Genomic DNA, 26561 nt, shown 5'->3' on the forward strand with positions numbered 1-26561 from the left:
TTTCAGATTGACATCTGAATATTTTGCCTTGTATCAAGACAGATAATGATTATAAACTAAAGTTATGTGCGCCAAAAATAACAAACGGGCATGACTATTTTTTGGGAAGTTAACGGGAATTGACGGTTTTAGACCATAATTTCTCCAGCCAAGTTTTCAAAGTGTATATATAAGAATCCCAAGACATCAATTAGCCTGTTGATATTCCGATGAGTATACGGAAACCACAGATCCCTTCCTGCAAACTAAGATATGCACAATTCCACTCTCGAGAAAAATTCGGAAAAATGAAGGTCGAATTTAATCCGAGATAGACTTCAACAGGAAATTGCGGTTCAGTCTTACGTCATCGCCGGAAGTATTATTTTCCGAAACCTCAATCGAATTTTCCACCGTTAAGTTTCACCATGTAGCATATTCCAAGAGCTGACTACAGTTTTACGTTTCTTATTGTTTGTTCAGAGAGCTGTTCAACTGATTGGACACGTCAACACTTGGGATATTTGCGCCAGTCACACAAAACGGGGATAAGCCCCTTACTTAGAACAAAACTGACAAGACCCTAACGAGAAAATACAATAGAAAATACAATAAGTCTGTTTAAAATTTCATCTGTCAATTTCTAAAACTATCAGTCATAGACTTCTTACTAACAAGTAGGGAGACAAATTTATGGTAAATAAAAACTGAGGAGAGCGGTAAATAAAATGTTAGATCAGCGGTATATACCAGCGGTGGAAAAAAAAATGGCACACACGTTTTCATTATGAGAGGAAACATACAAAAGAGCTATAAATTGATAAACTACTTCATTTTTATATACTGTACACATACACAAGTACATACGTAGCTGTCCAACCAAAAAGAAAACATCAACACAAAATCACTTCATTTCTAAATTGCATATCTCAAGTGATTTATTCATTGTATGTATTTAAAGGATATCCTTGCTGTCCAACAAATAAAATAATCACTTCTGCACATACACAAACACATGTTGAAAATCACATGATGATAAACAAAATTCATTCATGACTGAACACCAATGACACCATTGTTTCCCTTGATGTGCGGGAACAGACTAATCTTATCGCTGCTACAGCTAGCAAGTTCAATGAAACTGAGTAGACATTCGGGGGAAGAAAGGAATGCAGCTTGACAGGGAGCGAAGTTTTCGAAGTGAGATTATGTGCATGGGAAATCCCAATTTGCAGCGTCTTCCTGATGTGATCGAAGATAAAACGTTCTTCAGCTGCAAGTGGTAGGAAACTTTAGGCGAACGTTTCGTTACAAATCAACAACCTCTATTGCCGGTTTTTGCGTGTTTTCTAAATTTGATGATATTTCACAGTTATTTCGCGAAAAAGCGTTCATTTCGTGGAAAAGCACACATTTCGCATTACTTCGCGAATAAAACTCGTGCATATTTCATCATTGGGGGTGTAGTTACGTGCAGAATGTTCAAAATTGCATCTTTTCTTCACATTTCGCGATTTCGCGCAGCGTGAAAATTCAATGTCCCTACTAACAAGTAACTTTGTCTCTGAGGATAAAATCTCCTTATCCAGATTAAAAGCTGACGACGTAAAGGGGCGTTCGGCACACGTCGGAACAAACACAGGACAACATGATCCCACGGCGGCAGTGGCGGCGATTAGAGGGGCGAGGGGGGCAGTTGCCACCCAGTTTTCGCCACTTTTGCCCCCGCACTATGCTAAATCTTATCTACAAAGGAAAATATACTGTCTTTGCCCCCCTAGTTTTGGCACCTTGCAGCCCACCCGGTTTTGGAACCCAATCGCCGCCACTGCACGGGGGATTATACTGGGCGTGGCTCCACACGCCAGAGCCTCGTTTACCTGCAAGACTGCAGTTACCGGAGTGAACTACATGAAAGTCATGTTGACGGACAGACTGATTTTTATTATTTAGCGTCGTTTTCTGGCACTTCTTGGCTAATCGCGACGGCGAGGAAGAGTTATATGATGAAATTGAAGGGACACTCACAAAGAACACCCTGGTCCAGGCCGGGATTCGAACCCGGGACCTTTGGCATCGTAGCGCGTCGTGCTAAGTCAAATTGACTTTTGAGTGCGCCTTCCCAAAAGGGCAGCCATTACACCCCTAGTCGGCCACATCCCCACTTCAATTTCTAATCATCTTGACATTTGAGGGGGGGGTTTGCCCCCTAAAACAGTTTTTTTTTTTAGATGAAACACAAAAACACGTATTTCTTCCTTTCGGCCCATCTATCCAACCACTTCAATTTCTCCTCATATTGACATTTGAGGGGGGGTTTTGCCCCCTAAAACATTTTAGCCGAAACAAAAAAAAACACGTATTTCTTCCTTTAGGCCCCTCTATACACCTGCCAAGTTTCATGGAAATCGGAAGGGGACACTTAGATAACCTCCCTTGTTAGACCGCCGTTGCGGCATGGAGACTGCAACTACCCTTGTAACTCTCCGAAACATAACCTCGTGGCCGATTTCTTGTGCAAGTACTTTTAACTTGAAGACGCTTCGTGTAAGCGATGTCCGCAACAGCCCAACCCCGTACCTACGCAAGAAAGGATGTTTACTAATGCTACGCAAACAAGTGACGTCATGGGTAACACAGAATTACTAATTAGCCTAAAATTATGCATGTCAGCACGTAAATGGGGGCTGCAGCTAGAAGCTGATTCACAGCGTTACCAGCACCAAGGAAGGCATCATTGTTATTCCCACTGCAAGTGAGTAACGAAACCTCCAACACAGCCAGTGTGCTACTATGCAGTGTTGCAAACTACGAATGGAACAGGAGAATAAATTAGGTATGTTGTTGAGTTGATGTTATAAGTCTACTTTATGCACAGAAAGGCTAATCGGGACTGAACCTACAGTTTAAAGTGGGGTCTGAACCACTGTGCAATGTGCTTCCACCGGGAATCGAACCCGGGTCTCCTTGATTACAATGCGAAGAAGTTACCACTACCCCACCGGGGAGGCAATTTTGCACCCTTCTTACAAGGAAAATCCTCGTATCTAAAACCCTTACCTTGGAGTTAGGAAGGATTGTAAAGACCCCTTGAGAAAGGTTGAAAGTGCATCTTGTAAAATTGTAAAAGGACTTACACAACACACAAAAAAGCTCAGAAACTATAAAGGTCTTGCTAGCTCTTCTCAAAATCCTAAAAACATTTGCTAAAAGACGGTCATTTCCTCCCAGCATGGACCATAAAACAGTTGAGATTAAAACTTTGTCTGAAGAAAGTAAAAATCGCCACGTTCAATAAGTATATGCCGAAAGCTTAAAATATTACATACAGAACACATTGGACGGTTCAGCCCTTGCAATAAATGACCATGAACGAGACGGCTGTGTCCCATTCTAAGACGGGTTAAAATTGGCTTTTCTCGACGAGTGGGACGGTACGAGAAACCACAATGCACCAATGGTGGGCTTGCTAACACGGAGCTGGTTCCTCCTTACCCCATCCCACTCTTGCATTCGGTGGTAGTGTAAAAGTAATCGGCAATGACACAAAGTTAAGAACTTTAAGTACTAAACATTGCAAAGGCCAACAATATGCGGATGACACAAATATACAGGGTGTTTCTAAAGGTCGTTTACAACGCTTGGGAGGTGATTCCTCACACGAAAACAAGCAAAAAGTCTAAGTTCCATTTTTACGACCGAAGCTTCGTTTCCGAGATAGGAGCCTCGCAAAAGGTGACAAAGTAAACGCCACATCTGACTGGGACGAATACTATAACAGATAGAGAGGCGGTTCCAAGGGAATCATAAAGGAATCGTATGTGCTCAGTACGGAAGTCACTATGAAAAGTTCACTGCACGCATGCGCAATGGAGTCCTCAAAGGAATTGGGGATTTCCAGCAAGAACAATACATGGAAAGGGTATGTAACGCAGCAAGAAGGACCGTGACAATGAGAAATGCGTTCAAGACAACACATCCCGACCTCAAACATCAAAACATGAGCACCGAACACAAAATCCGAAAAGTTGAGCACGGTTGCATACCCCAGTTACACGCGAGGAATGAACGAATCATGTCATGTGGCATACGAGAGACACATTACTCTACCAGGAGGAGGGAAAGAAAAACACAATATCAAATGATTGCGACAACGTGTATTTTTACAAGCGGCAACTACGTAATATCCCCCCCCCCCACACACACACAACAAACAACAAATGCTACAATATCTTTCGCACAGACAGTGCGTGTCACTGTACACCAACTGAAGATGTCACTTTCAACACACAAAGGGGGTGGGGAGCAACACCAAGAGTGTTCGCACGCGATCATTATGACGTAAAAGAGACCAGTTTTGGAAGCGCTGCACAGGCAAGTCTGGCTCTCGTAGTCTACGTTTGACCTTCATGACTGCTGTTCCCGCGAGAGGAGCTCGAAGGGTTGGTTCTCTCCAGCAGTCGTTCCAGTCGTGTTGCAGGTGCTGGGATATGATCAGCAGTTCGCTCTAGGTTGTCATACGCATTGAAGAGTACTAGTATGTTGTATTGAAAGAAGTTGACGTGGTGGAGTGGGCAAGTCAAGTATCGCAACAATTGGTCTGTGGTGTTCGTACGGTGATACGGCCAATTTGTGGCACCAGTACGCGAGTGCTCGCTCGGGCACGAAACACGTCTCATGTGAATGTTTGGCGAGTGTTGTCAGAGGAAGGAATGCACCCTTTTAAACTGCAGAAAGCACAAGAACTGTTACCTTGTGACTTTCGCCCTCGTATGGAGTTTTGCCAATGGTTGTTGCATCAGCTGGACACAAACCCTCACTTCGGGGCAAACGTATTGTGGACAGATGAAGCCATTTTATACAGGATGGATGTCTTCAATAGTAGAAACAGTCATGTATGGGACTTTCACAACCCACATGCACGTTTTGTGGCCCATCACCAGCATAGTACATGACCGTTTAATTGGACCATACATTCTCCCTGTTCGCCTGAATGGTCGCACGTATCATGCATTTCTTAGCGCGTTTCTGCTTGAACTGTTGGAGACCGTACCTTTGGTACAGCGGCAAGAAATGTGGTACCAACACGATGGTGCACCAGCTCATTTTGATTGTAATGTACGACATTTCCTGCATGACGTGTTTCGCAATAGGTTCATTGGTAGGGATGAGCCTGTGCCTTGGCCACCGAGGTCGCCAGATCTCAACCCTCTTGATTTTTTCTTCTGCGGAGAAATGAAAACCCTCGTATACGACACACCTGTCACATCAGCTGAGGACCTCGTTGCTCGCATAAACGTCGCCGCCGCGACGGTAGCAGATACACCTGGCTTGTTTGCTCGTACTCGGCAATCATTATTCGTCGCTGTCATCTCTGTGTAGAAGTAAACGGCAGACATTTTGAAAACCGTCTGTGATTATTGCCCTCGGCAAATCTCAGTGAGAACACTCTTGGTATTGCTCCCCACCCCCTTTGTGTGGTGAAAGTGACATCTTCAGTTGGTGTACAGTGACACGGACTGTCTGTGCGTAAGATATTGTAGCATTTGTTGTTTGTTGTGTGTGTGTGAGGGGGGGATATTACGTAGTTGTCGCGTGTAAAAATACACGTTGTCGCAATCATCTGATATTGTGTTTTTCTTTCCCTCCTCCTGGTGGAGTAATGTGTCTCTCGTAAGCCACATGACATGATTCGTTCATTCCTCGCGTGTAACTGGGGTATGCAACCGTGCTCAACTTTTCGGATTTTGTGTTCGGTGCTCATGTTTTGATGTTTGAGGTCGGGATGTGTTGTCTTGAACGCATTTCTCATTGTCACGGTCCTTCTTGCTGCGTTACATACCCTTTCCATGTATTGTTCTTGCTGGAAATCCCCAATTCCTTTGAGGACTCCATTGCGCATGCGTGCAGTGAACTTTTCATAGTGACTTCCGTACTGAGCACATACGATTCCTTTATGATTCCCTTGGAACCGCCTCTCTATCTGTTATAGCATTCGTCCCAGTCAGATGTGACGTTCACTTTGTCACCTTTTGCGAGGCTCCTATCTCGGAAACGAAGCCTCGGTCGTAAAAATGGAACTTAGACTTTTTGCTTGTTTTCGTGTGAGGAATCACCTCCCAAGCGTTGTAAACGACCTTTAGAAACACCCTGTATATTCAAACACCATTAAGAAACAGTACAATGGCCCTAGAAGAATTGCAACAGGACCTCAATTCAATATCTAAGTTGTCTCAAGTTGAATTCACCTCAACTCTTACATTTTAACTCTAGACACAAGTAATCTCAAAAAGTTAGAAACATTAAAACTACCCATCCCGAATAATTCAAGAAGCCAGAAAGTAGAAACCGTATGCAACCTCGGCATAATCTTGGACGAGAATCTACACTGGGTTCACATCTCATGTTACACAAATTGTAGCCAAACTCATTAGCCAAACTGAAATCACTTTTTCCTCTCAAACACATGCTAAGCAAAGAAACAAACTCACCTAGGCAACACACTTGTAATGCCAACAATTAATTACGTGTAAGCCTTATTTATAAACATCAACAGTACCCAAATTAATACACCAAAAAACTACTACAGAACAGTTGTACCAAGTCTGGCCATAAATACTGTTACATCCGGTAGTCAGGCTCATGAACCATGCTTGTGCTGATGTTCACTCCTGACCATTGTATGTTCGGCTGTGAAAGAGCAAGCGTGTATCTTCTTGTGCTTAGCATGGAGTGGGGCGAATATGAAAACAGAGTAGCCGTAATTGCTCTGCATATGGTTGGGAAGTCACTCACTGAGATTTTCCAGCCCCTAAAAGTCCCGAAGATCAGCAAAAGGTTTCTGTATCGGACAATCCAGAGATTCACTGATACTGGTAGCACGAAAGATCGCCCAAGAGTTGGTCGACTTCACACCGTATGAACAGTGGCGGTTGTTAAAGCAGTGGTGGCTCGTATTCGCCGAAATTCCATCCTGAAGCAAGTGATGGCACAGGAGCTGAACATTTCACAACAATCAATGTTCAAGGTACTTAATGAAGACCTTGGAATTGGAGCTTACCGGTGGAGTACTGGAAATTTCCTGACGACACAAGTGAAGAAGCAGAGGGAACTGAAATCGAGACTGCTCCTGCAGCGGTACGTTGCCAATGGGCATTGCAGGATTCTTTTCACTGATAAGAAATTGTTCGCCATTGAATAAGGTTTCAACCGCCAAAATGAAAGGGTGTATGTTCAAACTCTCGAGAAGTTTGTGAGAGAGTTCCCAAAAATCAGAGATGCCACCAGCCCTCCTCGGTCACGGTTTGGTGGGAGGTGAGCTATGAGAGTTCCACCAGGCTTCATTTTTGAGAAAAGGGCTTAAAAGCCGTGCGAAAGTGTCCTGGACCCTCTCGTGACACTGGATGTTCAAGAAATATTCTGCCCCAGCTCAAAAGGCAGGGATGACGCGACGGTGAAGGGAGACCAGTGTACTACTCGATTTCAATTCCACTTTTGATTGGCCATCTGATAGCCATGATCTCAGTACCTTGGCCTACAAACTGTGCCTAGAGCTAGAGGGGACTGTGTGCAAGAAGATGCACCCTATAATTGAAAGTTAAAAGCGCTAATTGATAGCAGCAGTGGCAGACTTTCCCATCAAGACCATCCGTGCTGCAATAGATGCCTGGCCAGGAAGACTTCGAGCCTGTGCGAGGGCGAAAAGTGTACATTTTGCAAACTGATCGGTGCTATTTGTGTGTAATATATGTAAGTGTAACATACTAAAAGAACATTTCAAAATCTGAAACCATATTCAATTTATTCACAAAATAGTGTGTAACAGTATTTATGGCCAGACTAGGTACAATGTTCAAACAAGAGAATACATTTCCCTGTAGTTAAAGGAACTTAATTGGATAAACGTTAAAAATAGGACAACATTTTTGGCATTGTCCTTACTGTACAGGATTCTGAACAAGGAACTTAAATATTTAAATGACTAAACTGACCTGTACAGGAAGAACGAAAAATAAATTCGCCTTCGTCAGGAAAGTAAATTCAAGATTCCCGTACACAAAGCACTATAATCGTCATGGCGATAAAAGAATGGAATAAACTACCCCGCCACTAACCTCAGGGGAGCTCCACCCTGCAACCCACAAATTAAGCAAAAAATAATAATTCAGGTCCATAACTTTTCACACATTTCCAGCGACGGTCCAGTCAGTCGGCAAGTCTGCCCCCAAGACAAGAAAAAGTTGGTGAATAAAAAGTTTGGTCCAGTTTGGGAATAGATTGGATGGGGGGGGGGTTGCTTGTATGGATCAACATGGAGACAATGAAGAAGATGGGGGACGCTTTACGCAAACTTTCTTAACTGGAAGATTAGCATCCCACGCTTTCTCCTAGTCAATTTTTCTGGCGCCGCTACTTATGCAGTCCACCAATATAATAATAATTCCGATACTCTAATATGGGTTTAGTGTCGTCCTTCATGAGACCTCGTCCGGTAAATTCTGTTTTCAAAAGTCCATGCATAATTCCCAAATGTTTACTCCTGCATACCTGCTTTTTTTTTAAACTTAATACATTAATTAACTTGTACTCTTGAAATTAAATAATAATAATAAATTATGGTATCATAAGATTAATAGATTATGCCAAGGCTTGTTGACAAATATAAAATTAGGTTCAAATTAAATTAAACCTTTCGCGGTCCGGTACAAATGATGTCATGGCACGGCGGTTGAGAAACACTGCTTTGGATAAATCTAAACATAGTTGGAAACTCTGAAGCGTACAACGGGTCCCGGGTTACCCGGTGGAGGCACATAAGCTTTCGGATCACACTTTAAAAACTGTAGGTCCAGTCCCGATTAGCTTTACTGTGCATAAAGTGGACTTAAAACTCCAATTCAATCAATCAAGCGTACAACGTTCGTGGGCATCTCCGATGGCGCAGTGGTACCGTCGTCGCCTTGTAATCAAGGGGTCCCCGGTTCTATACACGGTGGACGCACACGGTGTGACTGTTCCCAATTTGAGGAAGATTGCAAACCGAAGCGACACGTGTCGCTTGCGTGTGGCTCAGACTCTGCTGCTTTCTCCATACGAGAGAATTCACACCGAAGCGACAGGTGTCGCTTGAGGATTTAACCAATCGAACGCGGGCTTGTGCGGCCTGTCATGCCGCTAGAGTGTGAAACGTTGCTGTTGATTGGCTCGTTCCCAGACGAGTTGCGTGTCGCTTCGGTCCGAAAGCTCCCAAAACTGTATGTCCTGTCCCGATTATCCTATCTGCCCATAAAGTGTAAACTCCATACTTCTGCATGGTGACCAATGAAAGAATAACAATATGCGTCATACAAAAGAACGTGTGCTAATGAGATAGCACTTCACGCCGTGAAAAGGGATTTACAATTCACGCGTCACTCGCACTCATGGTTAATTGGACTGAAATCGGAAAGCACACAGTTCCTACCCCTTCCGCTATTTCCCGGTTTAGTGGAATCGCAGAGGAGAAAAAGAGACCGGAACAGCACCATACCAAACTCACCGGAAGCTACGCCCAGCTACAAAAGTCGATTAGCGCTATTGCTCGAACAAACAGACTGACCTCGTTCGAGACGCGACCAAGTAGTCCCGCAATTCACTCTCTCTTCATTGGTGTTTGTTCCGAGAGTGTAAACAAGCTGACGACACTTGTGCTTCGTCGGTTCTTAAGAGACAATCACGTAAGTTTTAACATAGAAGTTATTACCTCCATTTACTTGAAGCAGCATATTCGCTAAATCAAAAAACAACTTTATAGGAATTCTGTACTATTTTTGTACAACAAATTAAACATTTTGTACAAGTCAAAGAGCGGAATATAAATCAATATTTAAAATGTTCCAATATTTTCACTAAAATGACACTTGTTAGCAAGGTTGTTAAAGGTACCGGAATCCATAAATTGTAATGGGTTCCGTTGCAGGACCGGAACATTTTTTCTTGCACAATTTAAATTCGGTCCAAGTTGCGTATTGTTTCATTGCAAAAAGGTTCCTGGACCGTATTTAAATTGATCCGGGGGAAAAAGGTTCCTGGACCGAACTGAAATAGTACTTTAAATATAAAAAAAGTTTCTTTATGGTCTAAAACCCATTTACACTTGCTAATTTTCTATCCTGGACCGGAATTGAATTTTAGATTCCTGGACCGGAATTGAATTTTAGATTCCTGGACCGGAATTGAATTTTAGATTCCTGGACCGGAATTGAATTTTAGATTCCTGGATCTTTAACAACCCTGCTGGTTAGTCAATGATATGATTGTTCCAAATATGTGCTTATTTAGTGCATTTTACACATAAAATGTTTGTGAATTTGAAATGTCTTTATTTCTTAACTAACCTCACTAACTGAGCGTTGCAAGTGTTAAATAGGCATACATTCTGACTTTGGCGCCGCGGAAAGATTTTGAAACACTAACGGCGCCGTGAAACGAAAAATTTCTGGAATCTCTGCTATAGTACCATATTCATGGATTCAAAAATTAGTAGCACAGGAATTTTGTGCTACTTTATACAGCAAATGTATTAAGTTTGTACAAGTTGAATAACGGAGAAATTTCAAAATTAAAATTTGTACCTACCATTTGATTGTCCTTATTTTTGAATTCTCGAAAGTGGTACTACAGAATTTACTTGTAGTACAACTTCTGGTACTGATGTTACTGTTTGACTTGCTTAATTTTTGATTCTCGATAATGGTACTACAAGTAAATGGTACGTAGAAATTTTTATTTTTCTCTCAGTCAATTGACCTGTACGAAATTGTACAAAATTCCTGTAAGATTTGTTTTTGATTTCGCGAATGCGGTGCTACAGGTAAATGGAGATGAAGTTATTGCACATAACTTGAAGAAAGAGTTGCATTTTATGGTTAAGTCCAGCGAAAAAGGTGTTCAATTTTCAATTTCTCTGAAGTTTAAGTTGTTTCGTTACTAGGTTGCCTGTTTTAAGGCAAGAAACCTCAAAAATAGCCAATTAAAAAAAGTCATCACAGACAAAAAGCAAGCAAGCACACGCAGACAATCAATAGTAAATGTCTTGTCCAGATTACCTGCCCCGGGATTGGAACTCGCGTGGTGCTCTACTGAGCTACCATTTTTGTTAATTAGCGTCGCTTTTCTGCCACTTTTGGCTAAATCACGACGAGGAGGATGAGTAATGTGAAACTGTTGAAAGGATCCTCTCCAACGTCTACGCCGCGATTCGGACCACCACTTTCAATTCAAGCACTATTCACGCAGGAGTTTGAACAAGTTCCAACAGGATCCATCACAATATAATTGACGGTAGGAGAAACATTCTACTAGGGAAGAAAAAGTAGAGACTGTATTCGTGCAGCCCGTCGTCTCTTCTTGTAAAGACCACACTTCTGCAAATGTGTTCAGGGGCGCCGACTTGTCAAAATTATTGGGGGGGGGGGCCTCTGATCACTGAAATAAATTAATGAATGACTCTACCTTTTTTAAGTTTTGGCCTCAGTGTTCGGAATCTCATAGAAGCCCATGAATTCCTCAAAAATATCAATTTTTTTATTAACAGTTCGAATGCAGAATATTAATTGTCCATGGATGGATATGTCACAAGATTCGTCAACCATAATAGCAAAATATTCCCGACTTTTAATATCTGCTACCACGGAGCGCAAAACAGACCTCGTTCTGAATGTCATGCGAGAGTCATTTGTAGCCCAAACGTCCCATCCACTACCCTAGTTCATGTACATCGTCTTTTGAAACTAGTTTTAGTAAAAAATTTAACAATACTCATACATACTTAGTATATAGTAATAAGTCATGTTTTGCAGTCTCTGGTCATATACCCCCCCCCCTCAAAGTTGATGGTTTAACCTTCTCAGCCCCCCAAATTGGTGGTCTAGAACATTTCAAATGTGTATTTAAAGTTAAGTTCATGTGGCACAATTCAGAGTAAACTTTACAAGAGAAGCAAAATAATACATTAGATCCTCTTAAGCAAAATTATTAGGGGGCTCTGCCCCACATCGTTAACATTGGGAGGGCTCGAGCCCCTCCAAGCCCCATGGAGTCGGCGCCTATGACTGTGTTCCGTTACCAGCTTACCCATTTCCAAACCAGACCTTGGTTGGCATAGACAATAGTTTCCCAATGCGTCTTAACATAATATTCATATTTTACACAAAAACAAATATCGAATTACAATTACATGTTCTGAAACATGACATCCCATAGTTCTCTGCTCCACTCAGAGTAGCTGAGTACCCCTATACCATACCCCACATGCCCCACTTTCCATTTAAAGAAATGAAGTTGGATCCAAGATGGCGGCCACCAAGATAACTGACGTTGTCATGACATGCACCAAAAAAGTTTCCCCCTAGGCCTAACACTGTATATTACTACCATGACCAATTGCTGTAATCTACGCTCCCTTTCATTTTATAAGGGGTGGTCAGGAACTTTTGACTCACCCTGTAGTCACCCTAGTACAGTCACGGACATTTCTTAGTTGCAACTATTGTTGGGCGATATATCGTCCAGACGATATATCGCGATATTGAAAATACATATCGTCCAAGCGATATCAACTGGACGATATATCGTCACGATATTTTAGCGATATATATCGTGCAGACGACAGGCGATATCACGACACGGAAAAAATATCGAATCGTATCGATATATCGCGATATCAAATATCCGATATCGTTCATCCCTAGTTGTAACGATTCTATTGACAGTCAATGATATTGTTTCAACCCAGAAGTGTCCGTAACTGTACTATTAATAGTGCTGAAAGGGGTAATTTATTTTCATGTTTTAACCCTGAATTGGTATAGTGAATGTGTGTCACGTTGCTGGTACAGTATCGACCAAAATGACCCAATGTTTCTGATTTTTTATAGCGTCAGGCGTAACTTAAAGGCACTTGCCACCCCCAAAATTTTTGGGTTTATTAACATTTCCAAGCAAGAGTATTTTTTTAAACATCTTTCGACTTGAGGTTCACGTTCATATACATTTCAAGTATTATTAATAGACTGGCCTAAACACTGGAGGAGAATAGTTTCGTAATAATCTCGATTTAAAAACTGTAATCTCGTCCCGGTACCATTCCTATTCAGCACATTGGTCACTTGGCAACACTGTTCAGAATTATGACACACAGGTAACGTTCTGCTTTTGTTCTAAGCCCTCGACTTTCACTCATTTACACGTAACACTGAAACTGACAACCTTCAGCGAGGCGAAACATGAATATGCTAAACAGGAAGGCTTTACACGGTGGTTTTCATGTGCAGAAAGTGTTTTCAAAAATGTGCTCATGTATGACTAACTGTGACCACTGCCCACTTGCTGTTTTAACTGATAGCTTCACAAATAATAATAATAATAATAATAATATCGTCTTTATTGAGAGGGCGTGTTTCGGCCTCGCGGGCCGAAAAAAGACTTCGGCTGGAAATAGTATTCTCCCAAAACTTGATCAATAATTGAAAATCTACTTCAAGTTTTTCCATTACAAACTCGGTAACCACTTCGTTCTCTCATGGACTAATAACTCCAAATAAATTAACGCTGTCTATTTGTAATCAAGGGGTCCCGGGTTCGACACACTGAACAGTAGTTTGGATCCCACTTGAACTGTGGGTTGCATAAAGTGGATTTATTAACCAAATGCACTTCGATGTAGGGTGCTTTAAAAACAACTTTGTAAGCGTACAAAAAAATATTCAAAAGCATTCCAGTATCGTTCAATGTGGTGTTCAGTGGCGTACGGTGAGTCTGGGCTTGGACTAACTCACTATGACACCTGGTCCTAGGCTATGGAGGAGGGGAGAAGACTAGGCTCATTCTTGACGTCTTCAAGTAAGTCACGTTGCCATCCCAACGGCAGTCAGGTTGCCAACTTATCAAAATCCAGATTGCCAACTCCTGAGAATCCAGGTTGCCAACTCCTGAGAATCCAGGTTGCCAACTCCTGAGAATCCAGGTTGCCAACTCCTGAGAATCAAGGTTGCCAACTCCTGAGAATTCAGGTTGCCAACCTCAGAATCGCCATTATAATTTTTTTAAAAATCAGATTAATTTACAGTACCTAATCGATTTTTCTTCAGTACTTTACTTTCTAGGCTTCAGGCTTCGCAGATAGCCTAGCTAATCTGGAATATACGCTCCTGGTGGTGTTGCATGGTAAAATATATCAAGTCACTCGCTTACTCCCATAGCACTATAGACAAACAAGGTTAGGCTTGTTAGGTTTAAATGTCTTAGAATAAATACACTACTTATAGCCTAACTACGAAAGTCTTTAGCCTGACGTCACAAGACGAAATACGGTGCATGACCAAGAAGGCTTTTAACTTGGGTGCGAAAAGTGAGACCCATAGGAAAGATGGTTTATGCTGGTAGGCACGTTTCCAAGTCTGTGCAAGTAGTGACTATAGAGGCCTTGACCCAGGAACGCGTGAGAGGGTACCAGCCGTTTACAGTAGCGCGCACTGCTTTGCTCCATCCACTCGCTTTCTCCCTTCCACTGCCGTTCCGCGTGGGCTTGCTCCACATATTCCCGAGACAGTGTGTAAGTGGTCTGTGGTGTGCGGACTGTAGTTGCCAAACATAGCTATGTTTCATTCAAACTCAGGCCGTGTCCGAAAGGTGCAAGACCGTACTTGAAGCGAACATCCTCCGAGTATGATCTTGGAGTGTGGTTCAAGTCGTGGACTGGAAGTACACGTCTTTCGAATTGCACTTCGACTGCAGCGCCAAATACGATCAGTAGATAAAACTGAGTACTCGTTGTTTTCCTCGCGTTTTAAACACTTATTTTTCACCATAGAAATCACATAGCATTTTCAAATGTTCGTACACATGCATTTCCACACATTAGAAGAACTATAACCAACAACTTGCTGGCCCATAACGTATATTTAACCTGTGTCGCTGGCTTTCTACCTCCGTGATTTTAAACAAATGAACAATGAGTGCGGAAACCACGTGACCTAGTCACCAACCATCTGCACTGCGAGCTGTGCACTTGCGTGCTTCTGTTCTTGGCGCTTTCGAACTGTACTATGTGACGTCACTTCCGCACAAGACCATACTTCAAGTCTGTACTTTGTACCTTTCGGACAGAACCTTAGCGACTGACCGTATTGTTGAATAGATCCATCAAAAGGGGAAGCAATTCATATCACTGAGTTATTCAGGCCAGTGATTTTTCAACACCCTCTCCTCAAATTTCCACAACACACCATAAAATTTTCACAAAGGCACAATTTATGCCCATTTTGGCTCTAAATTTATACTTGGACCCCAACAAATATGATTGATTGATTGATTTAGTTTATTTTACTTCGCGTTTTGTGCCTCTTTGCTAATTTGAGTAGATGGGGATGAATGATGAAATTGATGAATGTGGACATTCACAAACAACCAAGCCCGAGCGGGATTCGAACCCGGGACCCTTGGCGTCGCAGCGCGATGTGCTAACCACTCGGCCACAGGGTCCGGCCCCTACAAATACGAACCAGAGGGAGGGATGCAGAAACTAGAGAATTTCCCCCCTCTCCCCATCCAATACCATTCTGGCCAATGTGGAAGACCATAAAGGGTAGGGAAATTCTTGAAGTTTTTACTAACATTATACAAGTTCACAAATATTCATAAATACTAATGAAGACGATATGCAATGCATACAAGGTGCGAAATCCTGGGAGGGATGGAAGAGATTTCCCCCACCAACAATCTTGGCCTCAAAAATTCCCCCACCAAAAATTTTCTGGGGGGGAGAGTTTTTGTTTCAACAAACAAAAGATAAACAATTACTTTTAATTTCCAATATACAGTAGAGCGTCGATTATCCGAACGTCGGTCCACCGAACGACCCCTTAACCGAACTGCGTACTCGCTCGCACCTGTTACTCTCCCACCCTACCGTCCATCATCCCCCTCACTCCCAAACCAAGTTTCCCACAGTAGTCGCCGCACTGAGCCACCGCTGGCGGAACATTGCTTCTAATGGGGCCTTCATAAGGCGCTGCTGACCAAAATAAAGGATTTTTTTAAACGTTAATTTTGTGTACTGTGTGTATTGTTCATGCAAAATGCGTATGTAATATGTACATATTTTTGTTTAATAAACTGTACCACATACTATATATTCCTACTAAAGTTGCCTTTGTACGTTACTTTGTAATACTTAAAGAGATGCCTGTTTTTATGAATAAATTTACTGTACAGTACTTCTTTTTGGCAAATAAACATGTACAGTTCGATTATCCGAACAAACCAGTTTTCCGAACACCCATGTCCCCGAATTACTTCGGATAATCGACGCTCTACTGTACTGTACTAAGAATAATATCGAATACATACACAAATGAGTGTAGTTGCGTGTGTTCAATGCCTTTTCTCTCTCTCAAGAAATCAAAAACAAGAATGCAAAACAACAGTGACTATGAAATCTAATTGATTTATATTAACATAAAGCAAAAACTTACACATAGTATAACCACTTCAACTATTTAATGTTTTATTAACATCTTTAACCAGTTAGTAAAGGACGTAGTTTTCTACTTTATAATATTTGATATATTTAAATAACATTTATTTATTTTTGGGAATTAATAATATATTTTTACTTTTAATAACAATATAAATATGTATATCGTATAATTTATATGTATGTTTGTGGGGGGAGGGTTTGTAGATGCAGATATTTCTCCCCCCATCAGTCTTAAATGAATGTATAGTCTTTATAACAATAACAAACTAAAAACCTAAGAGCTTTAGGAGTGCCAAGGGATGTCAACTGGCTTTTAGTCTGGAAACAATTGAAAATGACTGTTATCTGGTTTTCAAGAATGGAATCCATTCCTAGTTCTTTCAAAGAAGTTCCGCATTGCCCTAATTATGAGTCAGCATGGGATTTTGGTGTTGCAACCAGGCCCATAGCTAGAACTGATCTCCAGTGGGGGGGGTCAGGGGTTATCGGGAGGAGGGCTTTGTAAACCAAGTCCATTTTTCAAAAATTTAACAGTATTAAATGAAGATATGTGTGTGTGTGGGGTCATTAACTTACATAAACTGTATAAATATAATACAGCTACTACATTTTTCTACATCTATTAAACCACCTCTTGAAGTGTTAATTGACTGATACTGAAATTATCCCTTACGGTAGAAGTTCCCAAACTTTCTCGTTTCATGGCGCCCCTAGTGTTTCAAGATTTTTGCACGGTGCCGTAGTCAGTTGCAACGCCCAATTCGTGTGGTTAGGTTGCTTGCCTTAGTTAAAAAATATATACATATTTCAAATTCAGAAACATTTTACATGTAAAAGGTACTAAATAAGCAAATATTTGGAACAATATAATCATTTCAGTGAAAATAATGTACATTTCGCGGCGTCCCTAATAAAACCCACCCACGGTGCACCAGGGCGCACACTTTGGGGACCACTGCACACTCAATACTACTTCAGGTGATACAGATATGTTTATCACACAAAAAACCGCACAATATTCAATCACTTTGGCTACAGTACATTTCACCCCCAGGCGAAGCAATAACACTCTCCTTCCTTCCCAAAACTTGGGAGCTGTTGACCCTTGATGCAGATGCGAAGGGAATTTGCTTGATGACATCACAAGTCACAGATTTCTGTCTAAACGGGAGGTCGCAACAGAGACAGTGAAGGTACAGATAAAGAACTTACAAAGTCTAGATAATCTTCTAAATGCTTGCAGCTACTTAGACTTCTGCTCATAAACAAGATGAGCGAATGTAATAGCTGCTCTTCATGTTCTGTGGATGTATCCTTAAAGTTGTGAGCTGTCTACATTTTTGCTCTTCACTGGAATCAAATTACAAAAATAGTTTTATCTAATGTCAAGGGGGGCTGACGGCAGGTCCAGGAGGAGGCTGAGCCCCCTGGCCCCTGCCTAGCTACGGGCCTGTTTGCAACAATGGTTATGCCTGAACCATTAATAATAAGCAGCAATGGTGATGATAAGCTCACTTCCAGTTAAACATTTCGAAATGTAACTCTGCTATGGTTACCATTAGCCATACTTTTAAAAGATAACTGTAATGTACCTTTAATAGTTATTCTCGGCACTTGGAAGCGAAAAATGTTACCTGGGGGATGTTTATCTGAGCCTTGGGGTTAGCTGAGGGAGGATCCTATGGTGACAATGAGGCAGCTGAGGGATGCTTTGTGAAATTTTTTCCGGCTGGGTACATGGCATCCCCCTCCCCCCACACACACACTTTGAGCACTAGTTTTTCTACAGTTCATTGACATAACTGGTAGAAATAATCAACTAAAAATTAGCATTAACTTTCACTAAATTATAAGAAACACCATATGTTTAAATAACAAAATATATAGGTAAGAATAGTTAAAGTAACATAACTTATAAACACTGCAAAAGATTTAGCTTATAAAACCTTTTCCTGCTCCCCCAAAAATAGGCAATAGTTAGACTGGAGAGTTCACTGAACTAACCGATCGTTTTTTTTTTTTTGCAAAAGATTTAACAAATCTATGTATGTATATATGTGTGCGTGTGTGCATGTGCATATGAAGATTAATATTCTAATTCTACTTTTTTTTAGTAAACCATAACTTTATTAATTACTTTTGAAACTTACATAAAACTACCGGTAACTAAATACTCTATGTGATCAAAAGTATCCGGACACACTGCGAAACGTGTGTTTATCATAGAGGGTGACACAGTACTGCCATCTACCGCGTGGAACTCATAGTCAGCAAACTCAGTAGTCTGAGACAGTGTGAGACAGCAGTATGGGATGGTCTGAGGAACTCACAGACTTTCAACGTGGTCAGTTGGTTGGGTGCCACTTGTGTAGGAAGTCTGTGTGTGAGATTTCCACCCTCCTAAATATCTCTCTGTCCACTGTTTCTAATGTTATAGTGAAGAGATGTGTCCAACACAAAAGCGTGCAGGCCAACCTCCCATGTTGACCTCCAGAGACCATCGAGTGTTGAAGAGGGTCGTACAGCATTATCGTCAATCATCAATCGCCACCATCACACAGGAATTCCGAAACTGCATCAGGATGTACTCCAAGCACCATTACTGTTTGGCGCAAGGTGCGGCAACTTGGTTTCCATGGCCGAGCAGCTGCCCCATAAGTCAAACATCACACAGACAAATGCCAAACGCCGCCTCGTGTGGTGCAAGGAGCATCGAAACTGGACCATAGGACAGTGGAAAACCGTTGTGTGGAGTGATGAATCACAGTACACAATGTGGCGATCCGATGGTAGGGTGTGGATGTGGTGAATGCCTGGTGAACGACATCTACCAGCCTGTATAGTGCTGACAGTGAAATTCGGAGGTGGCGGGGTTACAGTGTGGTCATGTTTCTCCTTGAGGGGGCTTGGCCCCCTTGTTGCTTTACATGGCAATGTCACGGCACAAGCTTACGTTGACATTTTAACAGCTTTCATGCTGCCTACCGTCGAAGACCAGTTTGGGGATGACCATTGTGTCTTTAAACACGACCGAGCACCCGTTCATACTGCAAGGCTAGTGGGGGAGTGGTTTGACGACAACAACGTCCCACTAATGGACTGGCCTGTGCAGAGTCCTGATTTGAAACCCATAGAACATCTCTGGGATGTTTTGGAATGCAGACTTCATGCTAGACCACACCGATCCACATCAATACCTCTTCTCATTTTGGCACTCTGCGAGGAATGGGTTGCCATTCCTCATGAAACCTTCCGGCACCTGATTGAAAGTATGCCTGTGAGAGTGAACGCTGTCATCAAGGCTACGACTGGGCCAACACTGTATTGACTGCCAGTGTTCCTGATGGGAGGGTTGCCCAAACTTGTACTTTATTTTCAGGTGGGTGTCCGGATACTTCTCATCACAGAGTATACCTGTGAATTCCATTACTTCATACAAAAAGCAACTAATTTACAGTTACACATTTCAAAAAAGGAAGTAGTAACAATGAATTTTACTTTAAAATACTAACTTAGTTATAACTGCATTACAGTAATGTTCCTTTCTCATTTCTAGAACATCTAAGTATTATTTTTTCCATGCGACTAGGAAAACACATGTAACATTGAAGAGCAAAAAGGCTATTTGGATATAAGTCACAATACAATATTGTTTTGCTAATTTATTTATTACCTATTTCAGGAATTTTATCCATAAACTAGTTAAGAAGTTGAAGGATGGCGAGCAGGACAGCCTTAGGGAACACAGTCCTAGTTTTCAGGATATTTCAACTGGTAAGCACAAATAACAATTAATATTAAAACCTCTATTATCAAAATTATTCTGGTGTGAATTACATTGTATTTAGTCACTATGTTTGATTCCCAACTGCTTACGTGTTGCCCACTACAATCAGGGCCATAATATATTATACTCTGAAGACATATCCTTTTACATGCATGTAGAATTCCCCCCCTCCCCCCGGGTTTGTATTATGCCTCTCCGGACGGAAATTTTCAAGTACAAATTGTTCAAACTTGCCACGATGTTTAAAAAAAGAAAGAAAAAAGTAGCTCGAGAACTTATTGTTGCAGCGAGATGAAATCAGTTTAGTTTTACTTTGGAAAGACAGAGTTTTCAAAATTTAAGAAAATTTAATTTTTTTAAAAAAAAATGGCCCCTGTTGCCACCACAATAGACCGAATTGAATAAGAAAATTGTAGTATGTAGCAGTGGTGCATTCCTACAACCGTGCAAAGTTTTGTTGAAAACAGAATAATACTTCTTGTGGAAAAAAATAATAATATATAAGATCAGCAGTGTTGTCAGTTTACGGAAACATTTCTGGATTTTTCAATAGTAACAATGGATATATTGATTGTTTTTTTTAATTCAAGTACGTAATTCCTTTAGAAGCATACAAATGAACAAATGATACACAGGAAATATACTACATAGAAATTTCAGAAAAAATGCAGACTCAAACCTGAGCTATCAATCCATCCTTAGCTTTAAATGATTTTTCGCACTTGCTATTTTATCTGCATGGAACTGTGTCTACTGGGTCTGTTGCCTTTGAAACGCTGGTAGAATCAGTGCCTGGTTTTTCCCAGCATATAAATCACACATAGGTTAGAAAAAGAAAAATCAGGCAAAATCAGGGCTGGCTCGGTTGACCAGTTGGTAGAACAAAGCCATGATATGTCAAGAGACCTAAGTTTGAGTCCTGGTCAAGCCTGCATTTTTTACTGAAATTTCGACATACTCCAATCTTATTAAAACACAGAAAGATCAAATCTCTAGGCTCAGAGACAATCCTACAAGGGTCACACATGACACAGCATTACCAATACTTTAATTTTACAATTGAAATTCAGAAATTGTTCATGTGTTCTTTGTAATTCCAGGCATTGGCTTGTGTGTGCATCGGCCTTCATGTCAATTCCCTCGAATACGCTCACCCACATGAGCAAGTGCTGCAGACGATTGTGTACGGCGGATACATCATCATCCTAGTCCCGCTTATTGTAGGAATCATAACTTGCGAGAGACCTCCACCAAGAATTGTAAGTACATTACTACTACATGTTTATGATTTAAATGCGCAGTGCGTGCATAGTGGTCGGTTTGATGGCTGTGATACCATGCAGAAATTATCTTGAAAGGTTCGCATAACCACTTTTTGTAGATGCAAAATAACAACATATTTTTAGTGGTAGAAGAAGTAGAAAGAACAAATAAAAATCACTAAAAATAACTGTTATTATTATTTTGCATTTGCAGAAATGAAGGGATAATATGTAAATGGAGTCTCATAACTTTTCTCTTTAGTGTCCAGGTATGACACTGATTGGTTTTGGACTTACAAAAATTATAATGAGAATTTAAAAATCAGAACACCACCATTAATTTCCAAGAAAAATCATAAAATGAAATAATTGTAATAATAATTTTGCATTTCATATGCACTTTAATGAACCCTAGAGAAATAGTATATGAATCTAAAATAGGCTGCTGGTGTTTTCAACATTGTAAACCAAAGCAACTCAGTTTCTGCATGGTGATAATTTTGCATAATGTGTTTTTCAAATGTTGTATAACATCAGAAATTCAAAAGATAACATCAGACACACACACACAACATATGGTGTGTCCAAGATGTCCCAGTAATTCTACTTGCATGTATCCTGTTGCAACTGTGTTGAAAATTAGTCAGTATTCAGTTGGCTGGGAATGATTTAGTTTTTGTGGTTGGCATCACTGTTCTGAAGGTCACATGGGATGCTTGCTCGAATTTGTATGTCAGTCGTGGCATGGTTGATGTGTAGACTTAGTTACTGTGCTGAAGAACGACTAGTGATGTGTGCATGAACAACAATGCATGGAGAAAACGATGTACTGTAACAAAGTTCGCAAGTATGTTAGAATGTAAATATTTGGTACGGCCACTAAATAACCAGATTAATGCCGTGAAAAAGTTAAATCAAGTGACAGAGAGATGCAACTTACGGGATATGTAGGCCAGGCTCCTTGCTGTCACGTTTACTCTTTGGCGTATACCAGCTGAGCAAGATCTCGTCCATTACCAGAATGCACTCCAGGAAACCATCAAAAACTGTATCACGGATCGCTGAGCCTCCTTTGTGCCACCTGACACTGACGCAATGACTCACCTCACTGAATGACTGACTGGCACCTTGGAGGCAAATTACACAACCTCCCTTCCCTGCCAGTGCTGCCACCTAGCGACGTGGTCTGGAACTAGTCTCGCAGACATGTGGCGTACCCCAGCCTGGCCTACATATCCCGTAAGTTTCATCACTCTGTCACTTTATTTCACCTTTTCACAGCATTAATCTGGTTATTTATTGACCGTACCAAATAAATAGATACATATGTTAAATAAATATGGTTATATCTAGGGGTATGGGGACTTACAGGATACACTGTGTGTATATATATATGCATGTGTGCAAATTCAATTTAAGGAATAGATGTTTGTTGCTTGAATTTATTAGCAGCATTAGAACTTCAACGGAAATCCACCAACCCAAATGGTTAGCTCTCTTACCTTTGGTGCAAGCAGTACTAGGTGGTTCGATTCCTGGTGGGAGTCACCAAAATTCCAGTTTTGGCCCAACATCATGCAGACAATTGGGGAGAAGAAGAAATACTGGGTTCTAGTCTGGGAAACCTGAACTCGATGCGCTGACCAGTCGTCACCCAATGAAAAAAGTTGCAGGCCTTGGCCTTCAGCAGGCTGTTGCACCATGGAGCGTAGTTAATTTGTACTGCGACTGTAACGAAGTTGCTTTTTTACTGAAACTATAGTGGAACCAGAAGCAAAAAAGCCTGCGCACACCCGTGACTCCTGTGTACCGTACTCCCGCATGGAGGGCAAAGCCAGAGTGGAGCATGCTTGCTTATGGCCCGAGCTGAACGGAAGAAGGGAAAGCTGCACGGAGACTTTTCGTTGAAGATTCTTTGGTTTGCGGTCACTCTATAACCGTAATGTAGGAACTTTTCAAAAGTACCTTTCCACAACTACTGTGTGCATGTGTGTGTAAGGGGGGGCGGAGCATTAAAAAATCCATTCCATGTGACTAACAACAGACCGTACATATGTCTATTTATGAATCTGAGAAGCATACATAAAAATATGAATTTAACAAATTATTCTGTTCTTTCAGGAACTGATCTACATAATATCTGGCCTCGTGCTTTTCATAGCTGCTGGAAGTGTTGGAATCCATTACAACAGGATGAACCCTTACCCACGCTACAGAAACCTTAGCCTTGCCAAGGGGTCGCTAGCTATCATCAATGGAGGATTCTTTCTCTTAGATGCAATACTCACTCACAAGGATGTCCACGAGTACAATCCACACTGAACATGAAATCACTAAAATGACAATCTAATTTCATATGGAGGTTTATATAATACTTGTTAATGTTCATAATGAGCATTCAAGTGAATATTGAAGAAATTCACACATGTACAGAATCCAATTATCTATTGTTTGTCATTTACATTTGCATTAATAACTATATGATAAAGATATTATTTATATGAAAATCTTACACTTATCATAACTTTTGTATTCAATTTCTTTAAAAAGATGTTTATTTCATTTTATCTCAAATATTTAATTACTCCATCATGTATGTATGCTTTTAAATTCACTATTTTTAAAAATAAATAATTTTTAATATTAACAATGCCGTAATTTGTTTTTAAGTTATGCCAAAGTTTTAGTCCCATTTATGCTCAGATAGGATAATGAGCGCTGGACTCCATGTTCAAAGTGGGAGAACATGGGAAATGATATCCCCCAGTTAAGACATTTTTCATAAAGCTAAGATAATTTGTGTACACATCCCACCACCTACTGCATTGTCTCCATGTTGGTCCATGCAAGCATTTCCCACCTATTCCGAAATTCGACCAAGCATCCCCAACTAGGAATTTCCACTTCGAGCACTGGCTGGACTTATGACAAGTGGGATCCAAACCATTGTACTGTACCTGTGGGAATCGAACCTAGGACCCTTTGATTACCAAGTGACAGTGTTAGCCACTATGCTGTCAGGGTCACCCAGCTCTTCAGTACATGAGAAAATGAACAGTGGTGATACACCAAACGTAATATTTACATATTTAACAGCATGTACCTTAAATATCCCACTGTCTTTCCTACTGCAATTCCAACTTCTAAACTCCGTACCAGCTAACTGTAGACCAGGCGAACGAGAACAAGTCTCTGTGCAAGTAGTGATGCGAGATGGCTCCACCAATGAACAGTGAGAGAAACAAGATTGTGTAATGGGCGACGGGAGTTACCCAATTTCCTCCTTTGCTCTGTAAGCGTTGCAAACTTTTGAAAAGGATAATACCGAACGCACATGGCAAACGGACCGTACTTTTGTCTCCAGGTCCACACGATTGGTATAAGAATTTCTTAGGGATAAAAGTGCAAGAGCAAATTTTGACAAGCCGTGCATTTAGCGTACGGACTAATGTCTGGACCGTACATGTACAGTCAGGACCATACGGTTGGCAACGCTGCACTTTCACCACTGGATTTTCCTCCTCCTCCTTTGCCGATATGCACGACCCTGCTCTACGGTTAGCTGGGCCAGGGTATAGTTATAATGGCCATTTCTTAAATCAGTTTTGTCCTTCTTTATAAAGGTACTATTTCTTGTAGATATCAGGAATATATCATCAAAATTTCAAATTTAATGACTAGTAAAAAAAAAAACATGAAAAATTCAACAAAAAAAAGCCAAAGTACTATACATGTTTGTTCCATGTATGAATACAGCATAATGTTGAGATTTTAATGAACTACACACGTCCCGGGAATCTTGGGAACGACAAACAAAAGCAAGTCCTCTGTGATGGTAGTGACTCAAGAGGTCTCGCGCAGTGAATGTGTGAAAGGGGAAGTGAATGCATGGAGGAGAAGACATGGCTGCAGCTACCAGTCGTTTGCAGCAGCATGCACTGCCTTCCTCCAGCAATTTGCTTTCTCCCCTACTCTACCATTATGGGCAGTTTCCATTTTAAGTTAGCATTAAATAGCAAGGTGCAGAGAATAACTTATGTGTACATAAAAACTTAGAAATTTAAGTTGTGGAAATTGTGGTGAGGCTAGTAGATGATTGTTATTTCTTAAGTCTACTTCATACACAAGGGCGTATCCAGGGGGTCCAGACCCTCCCTCCCCGAATTTTGAAAATACTATGGTTGATAATACTTCTCGATGAGACACATGATGTAGCAGACACAGAACAATTTTCTCTGTGTGTGTGGTTTGTGCATTCTGAAAATTATTTCAACTAAAAGTTCTTATGTATCAGCAGGAGTGCCCACAGGAGGGGGATTATGATGCAGGCCACACCATCGAGATATGGGGGGGGGGGATTTTCCCCCTTCAAATAATGTAATATTCAACATTAATATATTTTTCCAAAATATATGTAAAAATTTTACACCTTAAATGCACCATAATTAATACATTAGATGATGAAGTGTTTAAGGGTATTATCGAAAAGGGGGCTGGGAGAAATATCCAACTCTTACATATTAGGCCTTAATTGACACGTGGGTTCTGGAGGTGATTCTGAATTAAACATTGGGGGGCAGTATCCAACTAAGTCTTAGATTATGGCATGGAAATTTTGGTGGTAGGATTGAGTATTAAATATAAATAGAGAGATATGAAGCTCTTGATAAAGTGTTAAATCAGATTGTCAAGGGATTTCTGTAGTGGAGAGAGAGTTCGAACATCAAATTCTGATATGGTACACACAAGTTTTTGACCCCCGAACTTGCCAAAAGAAAAGCTGGAAAAGACTAAATATCTGGGGATCCTAAAAGTATTAACACACCATTAAATTAATATTCTTGAAAGCCTGGAAAAAATGGATGAGAACATTTTCTTGCTTGCTTCGCTCGCAATGGTGTGTTGCGAGAATTTGTGTTTGGTGCTTTGCTGGGGTGAATGTGAAGTTTATGCTATAGCGGCATTACAAGACTTAAGTGATATGCTCGATATTCATTAATAACATCACTTCTTA

At 41.0% G+C, this 26561-nt stretch overlaps 2 protein-coding genes across 2 annotated transcripts in view; one reads left to right on the forward strand and one right to left on the reverse strand.

The window, feature by feature from the left end:
• Positions 1–26561, reverse strand: part of Adsl (adenylosuccinate lyase) — a 521028-nt gene that overhangs the window by 467630 nt on the left and 26837 nt on the right. The window lies entirely within an intron of this gene.
• On the forward strand, positions 9558–24197 carry LOC145978056 (uncharacterized). Its single transcript, XM_083110466.1, has 4 exons — positions 9558–9695; positions 20181–20272; positions 21386–21544; positions 23669–24197. The coding sequence occupies exons 2-4, from the start codon at positions 20216–20218 to the stop codon at positions 23867–23869; spliced, it is 417 nt and encodes a 138-aa protein (XP_082966592.1). The 5' UTR covers positions 9558–9695; positions 20181–20215; the 3' UTR covers positions 23870–24197.

The sequence above is a fragment of the Lepisma saccharinum genome, chromosome 24, assembly GCF_977018435.1.
Source record: "Lepisma saccharinum chromosome 24, izLepSacc3.1, whole genome shotgun sequence".
Classification (NCBI taxonomy): domain Eukaryota; kingdom Metazoa; phylum Arthropoda; class Insecta; order Zygentoma; family Lepismatidae; genus Lepisma; species Lepisma saccharinum.

Coding starts and splice junctions, on each gene's coding strand:
- LOC145978056 (XM_083110466.1), top strand. CDS start 20,216: ATGGCGAGCAGGACAGCCTTAGGGAACACAGTCCTAGTTTTCAGGATA. Junction 20,273..21,385: donor TTTTCAGGATATTTCAACTG/GTAAGCACAAAT, acceptor TTGTAATTCCAG/GCATTGGCTTGTGTGTGCAT. Junction 21,545..23,668: donor AGAGACCTCCACCAAGAATT/GTAAGTACATTA, acceptor CTGTTCTTTCAG/GAACTGATCTACATAATATC.